At 39.7% G+C, this 14,989-nt stretch overlaps 1 protein-coding gene across 1 annotated transcript in view; it reads right to left on the bottom strand.

Moving 5' to 3' along the window:
* Positions 1-14,989, bottom strand: part of FAM13C (family with sequence similarity 13 member C) — a 139,553-nt gene that overhangs the window by 107,548 nt on the left and 17,016 nt on the right. The window contains exon 5 of the mRNA XM_058840884.1: positions 12,868-13,003. Coding sequence (XP_058696867.1) covers positions 12,868-13,003 — 136 coding nt within the window. The remainder of the gene's footprint in view (positions 1-12,867; positions 13,004-14,989) is intronic.

The raw sequence follows: 14,989 nt of genomic DNA, 5'->3' as shown, positions 1-14,989 counted from the left end.
TGTCAAGACTTCTATGTGCTCACACATTGGGCTGTCCAGCTGATGGGCAAGGTCTTTGTCCTGAATGCCTGCAGAGACAGTGCAAGCAGTGCGTCCTGCAAAGAAAGTGCTGTCACTGCCTGGAAAGAGCTCAGAGACCAACAACTTGGAGACACGGCAGCTCTTTGGCTTCTCAAGAGCAGCAAAAAGCCAACAAGCAATACTTATTTTATATTCAAATCCAAATTAATCCCATCCCAAAGCAAGTGTTTTTAGAACGTTTGAGGAATATCTCCAGCATACACAGATTTCAAGAATATATGTTGGCATTCCGTAGGGCAATCGAGGAAACATCACTTGAGCGGCGCTGGCAAAGAAACCCAGCTCCCTTCAACATGCAAGCTCACAGAGCAGATAAAAAGGAAAGCTGAGATGGATTGGAAGAGATTTAAGTTCTGAGACAGAATGTGCACTGTGTTGTGGCAAGAAGTGTAAAGAAGGAAGCTAATGAAAAAAGGAATCTGGGGAAAAAAAACAAAGACGATGCAGGGGGTGGGGAAGTGCTGTAAAACTGTCATCACTCTTTCAGATTAATCCTGACAATATTGTCATAATTTCATCATTTCCCAATTCCTCTTTCTGGTTGAAAAATCTAAAACTAGCACACAAATTCACAGAGAAATATTGGTAGTAAGGCTGAGACCAGACAAGCTACTTTGCTTACTTGAACTAATTTTCAAAGATTTTTATAGGGGACCACCAATACATAATTCAAGAAAAGTAGCACATATGGAGAATTACAAAAAGAGTAAACAACATGAACCACATGAAAAACATAAGCAAAGGGGTCAGATTTTAAAAGGTATTTGAAACATTTAAAAGTCAAAAGGGATGTATTTGAGTGTCTTCAGAAGGCCAGTGTCTAAAAGTAAAATTGACATATATGAAGTGACATGTTGGTGATATCCTCACCTCGCCCTGTTTCTCAGCATCACTGCCACTGTTCTTTTATCAGTTGTGGAGTGTTTTCTATTGATAAAAGCACATCTCTGAGCCTCCATTAATAAAAGCACAGAAATATCCTGGGTGCAAGAGAAACAGTGTCCCCATCCCTTACCCACTAGACACAAGCAAAGCAGATTTGAGGCAGAGGGCTTAACAGGGGGATACATTTTCTCTCCTCTTTTTGCACAAGACAAGAACAGTGGAGATTCCTTTTTTAGTTATGAAGTTCTGGACTTAAATCCAATGAGCACAAATGATATTAACCACTGGTTCCATGAATTCACCCTCACAAGCAGAATGGTATCTGTAAGAGCACTGTATTTGCACTGACAGCATCATTGTGCTGAGAGCCAAGTGTGAATCCAAATCCCTGAGATTTTGTTCTGCTAGTTGAATGAGACACTATCAGTCCAGTTCTGATAAAAAATTTCATCAAGGACATAATAAATAATTCCCAGAAAAGCCTTACCAAACCTTGCATTCAGACTTTCTTACTTTAATGAATTTATATTCCCCACCTAAAAACAGACCTGTCTGAACAACTGCCTTTGACCCACACAGATCAACGTGGTAAAAGAGCATTGAGTCAGCAAAAGCTTACCAGAGCTACTGAGATAGCAGGTATGCACATCAATGCTGCCTTCAGAGGTGAAGGAGAAGACTCAGAAAAAAACTCAGCAGAGATAAAATAGTTCAGGAATAATCTGACTTCTCCAGGGGAAAAAAACCCAAGTCCTTGAAACTAATGACTCTTGCAGCTACTTTGATGGCATGAAAAACTTGAAAACATCAAATATAGTGGCAGCAGAGATAATCCATCCCTGTGGTATCACTACATGTTACAGAAGAATTTAATCAGTTGGTGAAGGAAAACTTGAAAAGGGATATAGAAACATAGTATTAAAAAATGCATACATCATATTGAACCATTAATTCAACTCATTCTGCAACGTGCCCGTGTCTTCCAGTGCAGCAGTTAATAGAGAGCGCATGAAACTCAGAACGCAATTAAGTCTTGGGAGAAGCACAGTTGGAGGCTGTGGCAGTTTCTATGGCAACCTGAAAGGCTCAAGACTAGTAACAGGAGATTAACTTTAAAGGCAAGATAAGTACATAAATATAGCTTTCGCTCACCATTCTCTCTGCTTCCAAATGGGCCATGCATTTTCAATTTAAGCTATACAGAAATGTAGTCAGATGTCCTACTTGCTATTAACTAGGGTAAAAATAGCCTTTAAAAACACCCTGCTATAAAAATTCTGACAATTTCAGAATTGGGGAGTCATCTAAACTCCACTAATTAATTCAATCAAAATGGAAAGCACTGGGCTTGAATGCTGCCAGGAGATTAGAATGAGGCTTCAGGATAGAGAACACGACAGCCATAATAAGAGTTTGCTGATGTCAACACACTGTATGCTTATGAACAAATCCTCTTGACATGTTTTTCTGGATTACGCCTCAGATCAGGTTTTAAGTCTCCAAAAGAGCGAGGTCAAGAATAAGAAAATAATTTTAAGCACTACAGACCTTTTTTCTTTCCTTCTTTCTTTTAAATATTCTCTTCAGTTATAAAGAATATATGAAAGAAACCACATAGAATAATTTTCCTGGCACTTTGGAGCTTTTATTCAAAGGTTCTGCTGATACATCAGTCGCCTTTTGAACTCCTGCCCACCTTACTTCCAAATAATTTTTTAGAAGTGCATTAAAGAGGGGCCACATCCCTAGTGCAGTCAGTTGCTCTGAACTTGTTTTACTGCATTTAAAAACAACTGGTACACGCATAACACATTTATCCAGTGTGGGGAGAACACTACCAGAAGAACTGAAAGCAGTTACATTAGCTAAATTAGCAGCCACATTAGCAAAATGCCCAGTCCAATGCGATTTAACCCTCTCCTGAGTAGCACAGATCTCACATTGGCACCTCTGCACAGCTTCTGCTGAGCATCAGATTCCTGAAAGAAAAACACACCACCCCTACTACACTTAATATTTGGTGAATTAACCCAATGCATGGTTAATTCACATGGTGTTCCAAGGATTTCTGTGGAATAACACAAGTCCCTTGGGCTGACCCCATCATGCCTTCAAACCCTCATGCAGTTCTACTCGCACAGTGAGCATTTTTGGTTGGAATTTGTTGACTAGTCTATTTGAGGAAAGAATAGAGACACCCTGTGAAAATGTCAAAAAGTCACTGTTATGTAATTCAAATATGCATTCCACTTCACTGAAGAAATTAAAACCTGCCCATGATAATATATAAGCACCACCTAGAGCAGTTAAATTGGCATAGTAATATTTAAGACAGGACTCTATGATCTTGGAGGCCTTTTCCAAACTTAATGATTCTGTAATTCTATTCACAATGGAACCAGTGCTCTTCTTCTGCTGTGGTGGGAATTTCCCTGTTGGATTTGCAAAGCAGAAGAAAACAGTAATCTGTTACTTTTTGTCCAGAGAAGGCCTTGGGGTAACCTAATTATGGCCACCCAGTACCTGAAGGGAGCCCACAAAAGAAATGGAGAGAAACTGTTTACAAGAGCACATAGTGATAGAACAGAAGGGGAAATTACTTCAAGCTGAAAGAGCACAGGTTTCCATTCCTGGGGGAAGAAAATACAAAAGAAAAACACGAAAACAAAACAAAAACCAGACTTTGCATCAAAACCTGCAGAATGAGCCTGAGATTTTGAAGTAGGGAAGAAATATTGCCATCCCTCTGCGAGGAAGCAAGAGGGAATAAGGAAAATGGAATACCTAAAGAGCTTGTTTCCAGAATTAATACTTCATTCAGAGTAGAAAAGCTACAACAGGGTGGGATGAGGACAGCACTCTTCACTTCTTCAATAAAGTGTAGGCTATTGTGAAAGAATTATTTTTTCCTTCTGTTTTCCATTACTTTCCATTTTTTTCTCCCTCTCAACTAATTGAAAAGCCACAATTGAAGAGTACACAGGGACAGCAGCACCCTTCCAACTCTGAAGTTCATTTTGACTAAACAAAGAAATCCAGAGCTATACAAAACTTTCAAAGAAGGATAGATGATATACTGTACAATCCATTAAGTGGGAAGAAGTTGAAGAGATCTACCATTCCCCTCACCATTCTTAGAAGCTGACCTGTCCTGTAATTGAAGTTACCATATCTCACTCTGAAGAGTTTCTTTTCTCTTCCTGGAGTGGCTGTGGCAGTGCCAAGCTCCTCTGGAGAGACAGCTTAATAAGAATGTAAAAAATGCTGCCCTCCTTTGCTGCACATAGAGGTCTTTTTACTTTTTTCTTTGATTTTCACTCAATATGAACTCTGCTATTTTAAACAAGTAAAGTAGGTTTCACTGGAGGAAAACATAAGAATAATTTGGCAATGTGTGTCTCAGGTAAAAGTTCTCAGCAAGGGGCTTCAAAACAAACCAGAGCAAAGCTTTGCAAAGTTATTTGTGTGGGGGGTTTAGTTGTTTGTTTTTTTGGGGTTTTGGTTAGTTCATTGGTTTGGGGTTTTTTCTAAATCATGGTTTAGATCCCTAAGCATACTTCTCAGAAACAGCATATCAGCATTATAATTTTAAGCATACAAATGAATTAATGTCCTCCCTGTTTTGTTATAATGAAGCAAACTGACTTCATAAAGAGTGACAATTACATGGATCTGGATTTGCTGTAGACATTGGAAACAGAGACTTTATAAGGAGCAAGACATTAATGGATCTGACTTTAGATTTCATCTACTTATGCTCTCTCTGGTCAGAAAGTGCTACATCTTTTACCATGTGAAGACAGGGAATAAGAAACACAGGAAAAGAAGTCAACAGTGTTGGCTGCTGCTAATATTTAACTCATGCTCCAGACAGATCCAGGGGATTTTGGAAAAATACACAAGTTACTGAGAAGAGAAAGGCTCAGCTCACTGATCATCTAGAATACAGCAATTTGCAGGTCTGTAAACAGCAATTTTCCCAAGTTCTTTAGACTTCTAGTATAAACCATGCTTGGTGGATGCAAAGTTTAATTAAACAGATACAGCTCTTCACCATTCTGCAGCCAATTTAATACTGATTTAAAACAGTTTATCTTTGTCTTCCCCCATCCTCCACCACAACCAGCATTTTGGTTAAGCTAGGAAGGCATCATGGAATATAAATGATCAGCAAAGTAGCCAGGAATTAATATAAACATTAACGACATCAAGCAAGAGTTGGAAGAAAAGCAAAGCAGCAGATCAGATATTTAACCAAGGAAATATTTTGCTCATCCATAATTTCTTGCAATTAAGTGGTAGACTGCTTACTATAGTTTCCTAGAGAAAATATGCAAAAGACAAACACATTTTTATAACTACTGTATGGTTTTGAGTTAGAGTGCACTCCCTGTATCCAAATCCAGCTCAATCTCTATTATTGCTGCATGGTCCTCTTGTATTGACCAAGGAAAAGGTTATGGAAGCCAAAGCTATCCATGGAATACCCAGAGAGCCTGGAAATAAAATTAGAAGTCAGAGAACTAAAACATACCAAAAGAGTAAAGAGTTCTAAATCACAATTTCTTGATTTGATCTCCATTACAACTCTATGAAAATACTAAAGATACTGTACAAATCACTAATACATCAAAATGTTTCTTTTTGGGTTTTTTCTTTTTTTTTTCCTTAAAGTAGTATTTTTCCCTTCAGTGTAGTCCCATTCATCTTCACGTCATTGGTGAAGGGCAAAAGAACACACAAAAATCCTAAAGCTACAGATCTTAGAGCCTGTAAAGGACATGCTATGATATCTTCTGTCCTCCTCTACTTAGACCTCTACTTGCTCAGCTTTCCCACTGCCCAGCCCGCAGGGTTGGCACAGGGATCAGCCTTTCCCTGACCCAGCTCCTCTCCTGCCTGTGCCCGGCAGAGGCACCGCCCATCTTGGCGAATCTCAGCCTCTCTTGCATCACCTCCCATGGGCAAAATAGAGCAGAGGTCAGTTTCAAGCTGTAGAAGATGTGGCTCCCTGCTCTGCCCAGCTTCCCATGTGTAAGAACTACCCAAAAGCTGAGCTCCTGTGCCTGCTCTCATGCAGCCAGTGACACCAGCAGCTCCCAGGCAAAGCTCCAACTGAATACTGGAAGCAACAGTAGATCAAACCAGCAACACTTCAAGTACTTGTTTGTCCTAGCAGCTTACAGAACAACTCAGTCCTAGGCCATGCTCTTTGCAAAACCATCTCCAGGCACAGCCGACTACCCCAGCACTTGGCAGAACAGCCTAAGGCTCACACTATGATCCCTACACCAGCCTGAATCCTTGTGAGCACATCTGCAGTCCCCTAGGAATAGGGCAACATCTAATTAAAGCAGATGGTCAGTGAAATTTCAAAGGTCAGGTTTAAAGTTGCTGGCAGAACCTTAGCTTCAAGCATCCATCTAAATTACCAGCCATAGAAGCCAACCCATGCATGCAAAGCCAACAGCAGTAATATTTCCTTAAATTAAAAATGGCCTTGGAATGTTTTTTTCACTTATTCCTCCCCAGTTTCTTTCCACGTTTTTTTTAAAGATGATGCATCAGTAAATCAAAGCAACTTGGATGTAAATTTACTAAACACAGACCCCAGGGAACAGGTGTAGCACGCAACTTCACCATACATTTCCTTTTGCTTCTCATATTTTTTGGCTCAACTGCACTTGTAATTTTACTACAGGCATATTTCATCCCTTTCCTTCTCATAACAGAATAAGAAGGTGCCTAGCATTTGATAGTTCTGGAAACTATCTAGCAAAAATGCTGACTCATGAACATGCATTTCCATTTTTACTTGAAGCAAATAAGCACTGCAGACTCCACTCTACAGGAGAAAACCAAAAAAAAAACTGGGAGAGGAGGAAACTGAATTGGGTTGTAACATGTTAATGCCCTTTCAAGCTTGAGCTGAGTCTTTCTGCATGCAAGGCGATAAGTGCTAGCCCTATTCTTCTCTCAGCTGGTGTTGTTTAAGTGCTTAAGGATGTTTTCGTACTTGCCAGAGAAGGCGAAATAAACTAATTAAAGAGCAACAAAGCAGTCTAGGAACTGGTGGGTGTGGGAGAGGCAGCGTGAGAGGAAACTGTGCCTTCAGAATACGCCTTTTAAATTCACTGTTGCTCTGTAACCAAGTACAGTTAAATGACCTACAATTAACTACTGTTTTTAAAAAGTTGGATTTTCTTATTTTCCCTATTTCTTTTTTGACAGTGAATATTTTTTCAGGTTTTTATTTTACTATACATCTCTTTCCGGTTTTTCTGAAAACATTTCTCACTTCTGACCCTAACCTTGCATGAAATTAAAAACCGCTAAGGGTTTTAAATAATGTCATTCATCTCCCCTACTGTACACCCAAAGATAAGTCATAACGTGGAAATATTTGATGCTTATATATAATAAGCCTTTCAGTACAAATACATTATGTTTCCCAAGGGCTGGTTTCCTATCAAAGATTTCACTTCTCATGTTTTTTTCAAGAAGTCTTTAACATTAGTAAACAAATCAAATTGGCCGTGTTCACCAAAGAACGGGAACACAAAAGTGATAAGAGATTTTATTGGCAGTCCTTAGATATTGCTCAGGTAAGGAAGGTGACACAAGTATAAAATAAAAAAGGCTTGCATTTCATAATGATTTGGAGGTGAATTCATACCCTTCCTTCATGACTCTCTGATATCAATTAATTATCGGAGGAAGGAACAGGCTGATGCTCTGATACACTACAAAAATAGAAATGTAATATCTAATTTTAAGATAGGTTCTCAGAACATATTAAAGGGTTATGTTCAAAGGGAAAAACAGCTCTGGAGTGAGAGAGAACAATACTGACACCACGTGGAAGAAAATGCTGTTGGCTCCTTCCTCTATTGCTAACTTGAGATGCCTGAAAATCTTAGAGTTGGGTCAGATGCTGTGGTAAATGTTTTAAACATCAGAGGAAGATCACACAACCCCTCTGAAAGCAGAGATCTGCGTTATTCTAGTGGATACACCAGCAGATTAATTATAATCCTCCTCCTTGTAGTGCAGCTGATGTTTGTGAGCAAAGCAACTGGCTGCTGCTGCCATGAACACATCAGGTATTGCTCCCCTTCACAAACTGCAGATAAACATCCTTAATCTGTCATCTGTACTGTTTCTGTAAATCTGACTATGGTGGGAGCTTTTGATGTGCTCCATTCTCAGCCAAACTGAAAATGGGCTTTCACAGAATAAGTTACAAGGGTGAGACTCCACTGTGTTGGTTTCAGTGCCCATATTGCCTTCAAAGCTATTTTCCAAGCCATGAAAGGCCTATAGCACTTACCAGCTTTAGAAATACCTTGCCTTCTCATGCACTTTACATCCTTATGGAAAACCGGCCAGTTATCATTGTAAGCAGCTCATGGCACTGCCCAAGCTCTGTTCTTGTACCATGGACTGCAGTAAAGCCTCAGCATTCAGCTTGAGCAGCTCCCCTCCTGTGTGAGAGAGCTGCTTGTTACAGTAAAGCACAGCCAGCAGTGTCCTCATCTGTCGCACGGCACACAGCCTCTCTTGACAAGGTTCTCTCCCAGTGCAGCCTTACCCAGACCAAAAAACCCCAAAAAAACCCTGCTTCTATGTACTAGTGATGGGAAAGAGATAAAAGTAGACACAGCAGCACAACCCACCTGGGGTTTGAAGTGTGGCAGCAGTGTTCCAGAGGACTTGTCCAGCAAGTCAAGAGGAACCCCCAGCGATGCTGGAGCAAACATTAAATCAGTGACATTTCCTCCACACCCTGCAGGTCCCCAGAAAGGGAGAGCAGGCACACTTGTCCTTTCCAAGTTACAGATCTCCAGTACAAAGGCCAGGCTGCTGTAGATCACAGGCACAGCACAGGACAGCTCTACTCCTTCCACCCACAGGCAGCAAGGCTCTGGCACAACACCTAGGAGGAGTAATGAGTACTCCAGCCACATCCATTTGAGCTGTTTCGAGCCAAACTTGCCCAGCCTACAGCAGTTTTCATCAAATCCTTATGCCTACAGTCAGTAACATATTCTGCTGTGCATTTCCAGAAGAGAAGAAACACTTCTTTACAATTTATTGGTCACCATGTTTGTGGGGGTATAGGGCCTGCTTATTTTATCTCCATAAGGGGCATTTTTCATCCAGTCAGTATTCAAATATAAAATTAAAATGTAATGTTTAATGAGTCCCTATTTTAGCAAATTTACAAAGGTTAGGGAAAAGAGTTTTTCTGTGGAATGGGAAATAATATTAAGTCCTTCTATAATGTAACAGCAATCCTACAGATACACTGACAAATCTTCTGGTACTTCATGTGGTACCTGTGGGGTTTGCTATGTTCGCACCTAAAACCAACTAAAACATACCATTGTTAAGGAAAGCACTTCAAAGAAAGTAATCACTAAAGTATGCCACTTTAAATTTAAGAAAAATTGTTAAGAGTAAAAATAGGAAATTGAACTGTGTTCTGCTATGCAGGAAAAGCTATTTTAACAGGACAATTTAGTTTAACCTGGAAACTTCGGAGAGTGAGATAATGCCTGGTTGGTTGTTCTGAAAGGTTTCAGCTAATTCAACAAGAATTGTCATGGGATTAGCAAAGTAAAACATCAGTTAAATTATTGCTCTCTTCCACATTGAGCATATTCCATTTGAGAGACCACAATTCTGTTTTATGACCACTTCACGTGTGAGTCAGGCACCACATTTTTTTCACAGAACAGAGTTAATGCTGAAACAGCTATTTTGCCTTCGAAAAAAGCTAAACCCACAAGATTAACAAAACTCTCCAGACCACAGAAGCCTTCCCAATAAAGCCATAATTCAAGCAGATAAAGTAGCCATTAAATATTTAGTTGCACTCTTCTGACCAGCTCCAAACCACACTACAGTTTCAGAATTTTATTCTGAGTTGTCTGTGGTCAACCTGCAGGTCCAGGATATTGTCCAGTTCCATTTCCCTATCCCCCTGGAACTCTGCAATCCCTTCATAATAGTGTTCTAAGATTGTAGAGAGCAACCTTGCTGATATATAGTGAAGTATGCATGAAAGGACAAAGCAAGAGAAGAGAACAACAGATGAGGCTCCTTTCCTCAGGGTGTAGGCATTTCTGCTAACCAAACCTATGCTTTAATGGAGAGACAAGCAGTGGCTTGTAGGCACCCATAAAGTCATATTGCTGTTTGTTTGCAAGACAAAGGTAGCATGCATCAATCAAGAAGGATTTATCTATGACTTCTGTACGAAGAGGAGATACAAAACACATTCTTGGACTAGATGCAAAAAAAAAAAAAATCCATATTCAACTTTTATCTGGAATACAAGATTCAGAAAAGACAAATTGCTATTAACAAGGTTTGGTTCATAATTGAAGTATACCATAGAAGTTAAGATAACCTCCAACACAGCTACTGATATACCTTGGGTTGAACACAATTATCTAGGGATCTCAGGTCGAAACAAACACCACAAAATTCTTTTTAAAGAATTACTTAATCTAAACATGAAAATCAGTTTAGTATCAGTGCAGCTTTTGGGCTAGGTCAGAAGGTTATAGGACAGCTTTAAATGCTAGTGAATGCTCAGGAGTAGTGGAGTGGAGGGCAGAAAAAAAAAAAACTCAAATAAACTAATTTTAAAAACTCACACATAGACACAAAACCCCAGCCTGGTAAGAGTTGCAGCATTCTGACTGTTTTAAGAGGCAAAAAACATATGTACAACACACAGGAAAAAATGACAAGTTAAAACACATCATGGCTAGGATACAACTTTAAACCACCATCTTTATATATAATTGGTGGCTGTGAATAGTCTACTGTCCAGCCCAGGGTAATGGTTCTGAACTACCAAACACTTGCAAATTCTTCTCCCAGTCTGTCAGTCTGAATCAGCCAGCACACAGAGCATGAGTGGGATGGCTCCCAGCACTTTGAGACACTAAGAACTCTGCTCAGAAAAATCAATCTACCCATTTCAGCCCACAAACAACACAAGTGAGGGTTAAGTCTTGTCTGCTATATGGCAGGCCTGCCAGATTGGCATGGCTTTAGTTTGACAGAGCTCAGGTTAACTTAAAATGTTGAAGCGGAAAAGAAAAAAAAAAAAACAATCCAACAACAAAATCAGAGGAATTAAGTAGTCCAAATGCAAGTGTCCATGTAAAAGCCAATAAAAACAAGTTTCATTTCCAGGACACAACAAGGAATCTGAGCCAGGTTTGCCATTTCACTTTTTGCTTGCTTTACTGGAAGAAAAACATGGACTTTTAATATGTTTACTTTGTAAACCTAACTTTGATGTTTCTAGTTTAGTGAACCTTGAGTAATTGTTACATTATGAAGGATGAAGGGTACCTATCCAATGCTCTGGGTTTCCTGCCAAAAATTACAAAAACAGAATCAGCCATGGAATACTGAATTCCCTTCTCACCCACAGATGAGGATTTCTTTCATAAGCTTACCTCAGAGCAGGAGAGTGCCCCATGGCTATGTCTTGTCTGAGGTTTTATTAAAGAACTTGAAAGGAGCTTTTCATCAGAATTCTTTCCCACATCACCACAATTCCAGACAGACTGTGACATTTTGGAGAATTACAAGGGATTGAAGCTGGTTTAAAACAAAAGTGCTGCAAGTGAAAGCTGGGCTTCCTGGCTTCTCTAATACCTTTCCAATTTCTTTTATCTGCAGATGCTTCCTCTGGCTTTGCAAACAGAAGTAGATATCTTGGGACACCTAATATTTTGATTTTTTGTGTTAATTTGGCTACTGGCTTCAGAAACTCCCAGAGGTGACAGTGACATGGGAGTTTTTCAGAGAGAAAGGGGAGCTGGGAGCATGGGCTCCAGCACAGAGTGTGAAACAATCCTTGTGTTACATTTAGGGCCAAGTCTTGTGGCATTGAAGCAATATTTTACAAACATCCTTTTATCAGTATAGTCTGTTCTTTAAACTTGCATCTGTACAGGTTTTGTTTTCAAAGAAAGCTTCCAAGGAGCATTACAGTCTCAGTATTCTCTTTGGGATATGTAGTCTGTTCTAAATACTGGAATTGACTTTGTATTAGAAGTCTGCTAGTTTTCCTTAACAAGGAGACTTGGAGAAAAGCCAGAAAATTAAGGAGTCATGAACACAAATATCATCATCTACATTTACATGCAGTGTTAATCTCTTCCACAGTCCAACACTTGATGTGGCACACTGCTGCCAGCCTCGCCATGGACCACAAGGATCACAAAACTGCACTGTGAAGCACTAAACTGCAGGGTTTGCAACAACATTTGCTTCATGTCTTTTTCCAAAAATCAGTTTCAAGTTAAGCAGCAATGATACACCACATCACAAAGTGAAAACAAGATTTATATTGACCCTCTTTCTAAACCAGGATTCATCCATCATGTTTCTTCCATCATGAGGTTTTCAACAAAGAGGCAAAAAAGGAATCAAAGTGCTAACAATCTTTTAGAAAAGAAGATGCCCAAGGAGAGGCTGGAATGTACACAGTGAGTTCTAAAATAGAAGAGAGGTGTTTCAGACTTTCTGACTTTGCTTTACTGCATCACCAATGCATAGACAAAAACACACAAAATAAAAAGTGCTTCACTCAAGGAAAAATTCAGTGGCTTTGATCTAACAAAGCTTGGCATTATTGTATTTTAAGTGGGACAGCTTGGAATTTTCTTCTAGACCTTTTGCACTTGCAGTCTTTTCCAAATTAGAATTTTTAACACTCATGTTGCCTCTCCAGCTCAGGTATATCACAAATATTTACATTGCTGGCTACAAGCTACAATCATCAATTACACTATGCATAAGCAAATGTATTTCCAGTTCTGGGTTTCAACCTAATGAAGCACTTCTAATTTCTTGCTGTAACTTTCTTACCTGAGGGCCATCTGCTTGTCTCTGTGAGAAACAAGGGTTCAGGTCAACAAAAAGCATCTCCTGGTGTTGAAGCAAATACAGCAGGAGGCCATTGTAAAGCCTTTGTTCTTCATAAGCCAAGGGACTGACAGGAATCCTAAAGGGAGAGGAGGTCGATTAATCTTAGAGCTCTCGGATCAGGGGCTGATCATGAGTGACACAGGGAGCCCTCGCAGTACCCAAGATAATTCAGCAGAGCAGCAATTGTTGGGATGGTGACCAGTGGAGCTTGGTGGGTCCACAACACTGGGACCTTCACAGTGACATGGCCCCAGCTTTGCTGCAGTGCTTCACAACACACTGAATCTTTGTGGCAGCACAGCAAAGTAGTTAGAACCTGACAGTGACTCAGACATGAGGTTTGCAAAATAAAGGATTAAAAGGACAGACAAAAAAAAAAAGCATCCTATCAATCTGCCATTGCTCACTGGCATTGGGATGGAAATAATGGTTCTGTTCTACCTTCTTTATGAAGGTGAACTTTGATCACTAGAATAGCTTATTATCAGAACTGTCTGGAAAAAAACCCACAGGTAACAAACTGCTTCAGTGTATTAATTTATTAATCCGCAAACATCAAACATATCAGGAGTGGAAATTCCAGATGTTCCCAGTAGCCATGTTGAATTTGGGTTGGGTTTTTTTTCTTTCTTGCTCTCTCCATATTTTGGGATTTTTTATGAATAATAGTTGAATTTTTACTATCCCCGTCAAGTCAGAATAATATAATTAAAAGGATTCCTTATGTAGGATTCTAATCTCAATCCCCAGAAGACCTGTGTATTCCCTCCTGCCAACTATTTGGAAGCTTGGAGAACATTTACATAAATGCTGTGCCCTTAATGGAGCTTCTCCAGCCATGCTGCACCAACTCAGTTACACCCAACACAATGTTAATATTTAAACAAGAAATTCATAAACTCTGGAGACTAATGTGGAACATGAATACACCAGTCTTCTGTTTGCCAAATGAGTATATTCATTATTCATTTGCAATTTTAAAGCACTAATATAGACACTGGGCCCAGTCCAATTGCTTTCATTCGTGTTCTTCTTTTTATAAACTTACTGTTGATTCTGTAAAGACTTGAGTTTGGGCTCCTTTTGAAAGCAGAAGGTTTAAGCAGAATTATAGCCAGGTACAACATAGATTTACGGGATAAACCACTGTGTCATCAGCGCCTTCTTTAGGATTAGGTAACATTTCTCTTTCCTGGATTCCCATTTTTCTTGGGACAGACTAAGTTTCTCCACAATAAACAAGGCTGCTTGTAAAAACCTCGTTGACTGAGCAATAGCCTTTGCTGCATACAACAATCCTAAGAGATTATTCATGGCTTACCCAAACATCAACACCCTCAGCTCACAGGCCAGACAAGCAATGTTTTTAGTCCTTTGTCTTCTTTTTCAGCTTCTTTCTTTAGCTTAGACATCTGTTCCTGAATCTACTTCTACCAGCTGTTAACTCCTTACCAGAAGGAGCACTCCACAAGCTATTCAGGGAGATAAATAGCTCTCAGACCACTCATTAGCAGCCTGTGCTTGGGTGCCCAGTTCTCATTTCATCCTAAAACAAATCTAAATTATAGACTGGGATGAGACAGCTGACTCCAAATATCAATGTATCATCAGCAGATATTCATGGGTGGCAACAGGTGTGAATTCCAAATACAGTGAATACACTTTTAGTTCTCTTCAGCCACCTTCCACAATGACTTTCAATTAATTTTGTGAAATAATCACTTCCTGCCTCTTCAGATACTTCTGCCACTACCAGAAACTGCATTCTTGTGGTGACAATAAAGGGGAACCAGGTTACCACAGTACTAAATCCAGGCACATGATCTTAGGAAGAGCAGAGCTATTAGAGCTCTGGTAATAATTAGCTAATAGAGGTGTATTCTGCATTTCCCTATAAAAGCCCCATAATCAGTTGTAGTACAAATCACAAGATAACACCCACTACGAATAAGAAACAAGTAAAACTTGACCATCAGGAATTAGCTACTGGTTTTCTTAAGTGAGTCTAAAACTTTGCTTTGCCACAAAGTACAGGCTAAAAAGTCCACACAAGTCCCTTGCC

Source organism: Poecile atricapillus, chromosome 6, assembly GCF_030490865.1.
Source record: "Poecile atricapillus isolate bPoeAtr1 chromosome 6, bPoeAtr1.hap1, whole genome shotgun sequence".
In the NCBI taxonomy this organism is placed as follows: Eukaryota; Metazoa; Chordata; class Aves; order Passeriformes; family Paridae; genus Poecile; species Poecile atricapillus.
This window is presented reverse-complemented; position numbering and strand designations above follow the sequence as displayed.